Source organism: Triticum aestivum, chromosome 7D (genome assembly GCF_018294505.1).
Source record: "Triticum aestivum cultivar Chinese Spring chromosome 7D, IWGSC CS RefSeq v2.1, whole genome shotgun sequence".
Classification (NCBI taxonomy): domain Eukaryota; kingdom Viridiplantae; phylum Streptophyta; class Magnoliopsida; order Poales; family Poaceae; genus Triticum; species Triticum aestivum.
Window position 1 is genome coordinate 9423639 of NC_057814.1, and position 5825 is coordinate 9429463.

The window sequence follows — 5825 nt, forward strand, 5'->3', positions numbered from 1 at the left end:
TCATAGATATACTAATATTTCCCGCGGAGTTTCAATCGATTTTCGGCCGGTCGCGGAGGAGAGTTCGGGTGCCGGTTTCGGGGGTTTGTTGGTGCCGGACAAAGAGGGTGGAGGTGTCGGCTTGGGCAGGGCTGGGCGGGGCTGGGCGGGGCGGGGGGGATGCATGCGAGCGGAGGAAATCGGCTGAACCTGAACTATTTTCAGTCAACTGAACAGTAATAGGTCTAAGTTTTTCCTTATTTGCACGCACGACTAATGAACAGCGGTAATTGCGCTTCAGGACAGTAAATCATAACTTCCACGATCAAGATGACGGATAACAACCACCAAGAAAAGGAACTTGCTGCCCTGGAGAATGCGTTCCTGGATGAAAGCGCGGACCCAGTCGATCTCCCTTTCTCTCTTCTCAAGGCTATCACAGGAAACTTCTCCGAAGATAACGAAATCGGCAGGGGCGGGTTCGGAGCCGTTTACAAGGTACATACCCTCCATTCTGAATTAACCAGAGACAGTCAAAGTCGAAACCAGCTGATGATAACATTTTTTGCTGACACTGAAGGGAGTACTTCCAAGCGGTGGTATCGTTGCCGTGAAGAAGCTCTATGAGAGACTCGAGATCCTGGACAAGAATTTCAAGAGCGAGGTCGCCTCTCTTGTTGGGGTCAAGCACAAGAACATGGTGCGGTTCCTTGGGCACTGCTCCGAGACACAGCACGTGATGATGCCGTACAAGGGAAAGTTTGTTTGTGCAGAAGAACGGCAGAGGCTGCTCTGCTTCGAGTACCTGCCCAAAGGGTGCCTTGCTGACTATCTCTCCGGTAAAATCAGTTCATCATTATAGCTCTCCCTGCATTTCTACTGTTATATTACCACATGTCTACCAACTTCATTCCATAGTAATAGTAGTAAATCTGAACCTTGTTAGATCTTATTGGAAACTAAATGGTACCTTTGAGTTCCGCTTCTATACCACTACAAAATATGCACCTCATTTTGGTTTCTCATCCTCTCTGCCTCAGAGAGAAAAGCGCACTAACAATTAGGTCACATAACCACAAGTGCTCTCCTCTGTTATAAAGTAGCAGTGGATAGAGCTTAATCGAGTCACCAAAAGAAAATTCTGAGCATCTCAATCTGCCAAGCAAATATGTTGGCAAGCCCACATCTTCACACCTGAATTTTAAAATGAAGTGGTGATTACTTTGTTGCCAACTGTCACACCCACATTTTGGCCATGAAATACGTGTTTCGAGAACTTTCTTTGCACTTGTTAGTATATTGGCTTTGCAAATCGCACAACCAATCAACCAGGCCATTTTTCCTTTCGTTGGACTACTTATCCCACCACATATATAGTACTAACTATTTGTTGTATTGTATACTCTCTACAGATGCGTCTTGTCGACTTGAGTGGACCACGCGTTATGAAATAATCAAGGGGATATGTGAGGGTGTACATTACCTGCATGGGCAGCGTATTATTCACATGGACCTCAAGCCTCAAAATGTACTATTAGATGATAACATGGTGCCCCGAATTGCGGATTTTGGGCTATCACGGCGCCTAAGTGAAAGCAAGAGTCGGGCTATTACTAAAAACATGATTGGGACGACGTAGGTTAACAATTCTCTTTGAACTTGATGTTTTTACCAGTCATCTACCAACGTTTTTTCACACCTATTCGCTGATCATGCAAAATGCAACATTTCTTATGCAGGGGATATATGGCACCAGAATTTATAAATAAGGGAGAAATCACTTTCAAGACAGACATATATAGTTTGGGAGTTATAATCACGGAAATCCTTATGGGACATAAAGAATGCTCCAATGTTAAGGAGGTAATTATATTTTATATGATGTTCCAAGAAAAACAATGTCGAGTGTCGACAGCATGGTAGCAGAAAGCACAATATTGTGAAACAAAAGTGCAAAGCACATTTGATCACAGTATAATTTGCATATGCCAAGATTTGAGTGTTGACTTTATAGCAATATTCCACACACAAAAAGACGTAAAATAAAGATGGTTCTGATTTTTGAAGTCATCATGTGCATCAAAAGAATAACAACAGTAAAATTGATCAAGTGAGAAATTCGAAATTGTTTCTGGTAGGTATCATTCATTTAGTCTCCTGTCGTAAAGCAATATGGCTGCACGTTTGACTGTTTTCTCTTTTCTATTCTTGCATGACATACTTTTTCATATCTCACTACGGTTGTCATATTGGTAGGTAGTTGAAAGTTGGACGAACAAGTTTGTGATATCAAAGAGCCAAACTGTACTAGAAGAAGTAAAAGTATGCGCTGAGATAGCAGTAAAATGCACAAACTATGACCCAGGGAATAGGCTTACTACAGGCTTTATCATTTGTCTATTTGAAAAACTGTGTGAAGTGGAAATTTCAAACAGAATGGATGTAGCTACCTCACCGGAAGGGCAGGTAGAAACTCAACACTAAGCATATAATCCACCAACAATTATTTAGTGATTTGTCCTCACCCTGTTTTCGTTTTTGTTGCAGATAAGCTTTGCCTGCAATGTGGCCAATGAGCTGAAGTTGAGCCTAGAGAGGAAGCCGATGGCAGAAACTCTTGAGTGTGTCAACTGGGGTGATGAGCACCCTCGGTGTCAAGCTTACCATGGCGATGGGCGACAAGTACAATAAGCACCAAAAACTCCTCCCTCCCTTAAATAAAATATTCGTTCCCTACCCCGATCCAGATCGGGATCGGATGTTCCCGCACGCCACTGTCCTTCCCTCCTCCTGCCAATTGTCGTAGTCGCTGGCGGCATGCACACTCTTTACTGACGCCGAACATGGCGCCGCGTTGCGCGTGCGCCGATGGGCCGCTCGTGTAACACGTGCCCAACAGCACAGCCACCACGTCCTGGTAGGGCTGGACCAAAAGCTCGTAGCTCGCGAGCTTAATGAGCGCTCGATAGTTCGGCTCGTTAAGCTCGGAGCTCGCTTCTTAATGAACAGAGCCAATCATTGATTTTAGCTCGTTAAGCTTAACGAGCTTAACGAACGAGCTAATGAGTTTCACGAGTAGCTCGTTAAGCTCGTTAGTAACAATATAACACATATTTTCTTCTTACGTGACAAACTTTTTTAGCACCTCACCCCATAAATTCAATCTGATCGACATATGAGGCAACAAACTAGTGCATTTCTTTTTGTAGTCACCATATTTCATCTTGAAAACCACACCTACACATTCATCCTGTATATCATAACACATTATAATCTGTTAACGAGCGCTCGCGAGCGCTCACGAGTTTAACGAGCTTCAAACGAGCCAAGCCGAGCCGGCTTTTCTGCTCGTTAATCTTAATGAGCTTAACGAGCCGAGCCTTAACGAGCACGAGCTTAACGAGTACGAGCTTAACGAGCCGAGCTGCTCGTTAGTCCACCCCTACGTCCTGGGCTAAGGTGCTCGCCTCCTCCTTCCTGCCGGGCGCCCTCGAGGCCGTCTTTCCTGACATGACCGTCGCTGTCACGCGCACCGACTTGTACAGCCTCTGCTTGTGTGACGTGTCCCTCAATGTGGTCGTGGAGGGTAAGACCACATGGAAGAATAGCCGCCGCTAACTGGCTACGGCTACCTCCACGTCCGGATGGTCCCCCTTCTAGCTTTCTACGGCGGTGAGCACGTGGTACTTGGACCTCGCTGAGTTTGCCGAGTCTAGCGTCCGACCGTCGGGGAAGACCTCACGTCTGGGGCGTTGTGCTGCACAGTGTTGCCGTGCTCTTGATCGCCATGGGGTATAGTGTGGCATAGCCCGCGTTGGGAAGGGGAGCCGGTGGTGGGGCCAGGGTAGCCAGGCTAGGTGTGGCGTCCTTGGTGGTGTCCGAGGCCCTCGAGGTTAGCGAGCAAGTCGGGAAACCTAACCCACAATGTGGTGGTTTTCTACTAACCTAACCCACAATGTGGTGGTACCGGTGTTTTCTACTAACCTAACCCACAATGTGGTGGTTTTCTGCAATTCAATTGGAAATATGCCCTCCTTTACTTTAATTTGACTTGATTCTTCAATTAAATCTGATTTAATTATTCATGTTCTAACGAAGCTAAATGTTTGTTGTAATCAGGATATTATCAAGCTCACCGGAGTCCTCTTCATGCCTGCATGTTCCCGGTATACTTTTCTGTCAACTGGTACCGCTTAGGTGGTCAATTTTTTGGATTTTTGCAGCTGCTATCCTTTATTCCAGTGTACTGCTCTTTGCTAGAATACGGCAAGCCATTGGAGATACCTGCTCATATATGGTACTACTATCAATGTTCATTGTTAAAACAGGCGCGGTGGGGGACCCCAAGAGGATGCGCACTGGCGGCCACAGCATGCTGCCGTCATCATGGGGTGCCAGGAACTCTGTGGCGGAGGCTGTTCCGCCGGCGACGGCCACGGCCAACACGCCAGCGCTGCCGGTCGTGGTTGACACGCAGGTGGTGCACGCGCTGCTGGCGTGCGCGGAGGCCGTGCAGCAGGAGAACCTATCAGCCCGTCTCATTCCTGGACCGCTTCACCGAGTCTCTGCATTACTACTCCATCATGTTCGATTCCCTTGAGGGCAATGGCTCCAGCCCGTCTGAAGTCTCATCACGGACTGCTGCTGTTGGTGCAGACCAGGTCATGTCTGAGGTGTACCTCGGCCGGCAGATCTGCAACGTGGTGGCTTGCGAGGGCGCGGAGCGCACAGAGCGCCACGAGACTCTGGGGCAGTGGCGGAACCGTCTTGGCAACACCGGGTTCGAGACCGTGCGCCTGAGCTCCAACGCCTACAAGCAGGCGAGCACGCTGCTGGCTCTCTTCGGCGTGGGAGATGGGTACAAGGTGGAGGAGAAGGAAGGTTGCCTAACGCTTGGGTGGCACACTCGCCCGCTGATCGCCACTTCGGCATGGCGCCTCGCCGCACCGTGATCACAAGTTTTGAATGCTCTAAGTACACATCATGAGCATTGAGCACAATCCGGCCATGGCTCTCCGGCGCACTTGAAGCTAAATGTCAATGAACGCTGAATTGCAGCGACCAACGACCGGGTTATGGTTCTGTCCGGCGTGAAGAAGTTAATTGCATGAAGATACCACATTTGGGACAGCTGTAACGAATCAGTATCACTATTCGATTTTTTTGCATGTGAGTACCATGCTTGGGGCTAATTGTTACAAAACGGTCTAAGCACCGTATTGATGGTGTATCTGACCATTGGGGCCCGCATGTGGGGCTTACGTGGCATGTGTTTTTTGCGAAAAACCCCCTTGCTTTCTATTTAATCACCCATATGTCCTTGTTCGCCAAAAAAAGGTTGCGCTAGTTTTTTTTACGCCAAGAAAACATGCGCGCGCGTCCGCCGGGTTCGAACCGACGACCTCCCGCTGTACTAAGAACGCGCCCAGCCAATGGACCACGCAGCCAATGGACCGACGTATTATAACAACCGAAAGGTAAACGGGCCGCAGGCCCTTTTACACTGCCAGGTTTTAAAAACAAACAGAAAAATAACGCTGCGTCCGGGTAACTGAAGCAAACACCTCAACCACTCCTGCCCCCTCCCTCAAAAAAAAAAAAACCACTCCTGCCCCCTTTTCTCTTACTTTATTTTTTTTTAGGAATCTGCAGGCCCTCGTCCTTTTGCTTTGTTCGATAAATTCAATATAACTTGTTCTACTTAAATCTTATGGAAGACATTGGGACCATTTTCACTGCTAGTTTTCTTACAAAAAATACGTAAAAAAAAATATAGTATATTCTCGTATTACAAATAATATACATAGAAATCATAAATAAAGTACAATCTGGTATTTCAATATATA

The 5825-nt window shown here is 47.2% G+C and overlaps 1 protein-coding gene across 1 annotated transcript; it reads left to right on the plus strand.

Annotated features, from left to right (window-relative positions):
* Nucleotides 1–309: 309 nt before the first annotated feature.
* On the plus strand, nucleotides 310–4931 carry LOC123170597 (cysteine-rich receptor-like protein kinase 10). The gene is made up of 9 exons (XM_044588442.1): nucleotides 310–477; nucleotides 560–818; nucleotides 1392–1614; nucleotides 1719–1842; nucleotides 2236–2445; nucleotides 2527–2661; nucleotides 3439–3565; nucleotides 4308–4514; nucleotides 4636–4931. The coding sequence occupies exons 1-9, from the start codon at nucleotides 310–312 to the stop codon at nucleotides 4929–4931; spliced, it is 1749 nt and encodes a 582-aa protein (XP_044444377.1).
* Nucleotides 4932–5825: the final 894 nt, after the last annotated feature.

Bases quoted from the DNA above. Each gene is read 5' to 3' on its own strand.
- LOC123170597 (XM_044588442.1), top strand. From the start codon at position 310: ATGACGGATAACAACCACCAAGAAAAGGAACTTGCTGCCCTGGAGAAT. The intron at 819-1,391 runs GTAAAATCAGTT...TACTCTCTACAG, and splicing joins CCTTGCTGACTATCTCTCCG to ATGCGTCTTGTCGACTTGAG. The intron at 2,446-2,526 runs GTAGAAACTCAA...TTTTTGTTGCAG, and splicing joins CTACCTCACCGGAAGGGCAG to ATAAGCTTTGCCTGCAATGT.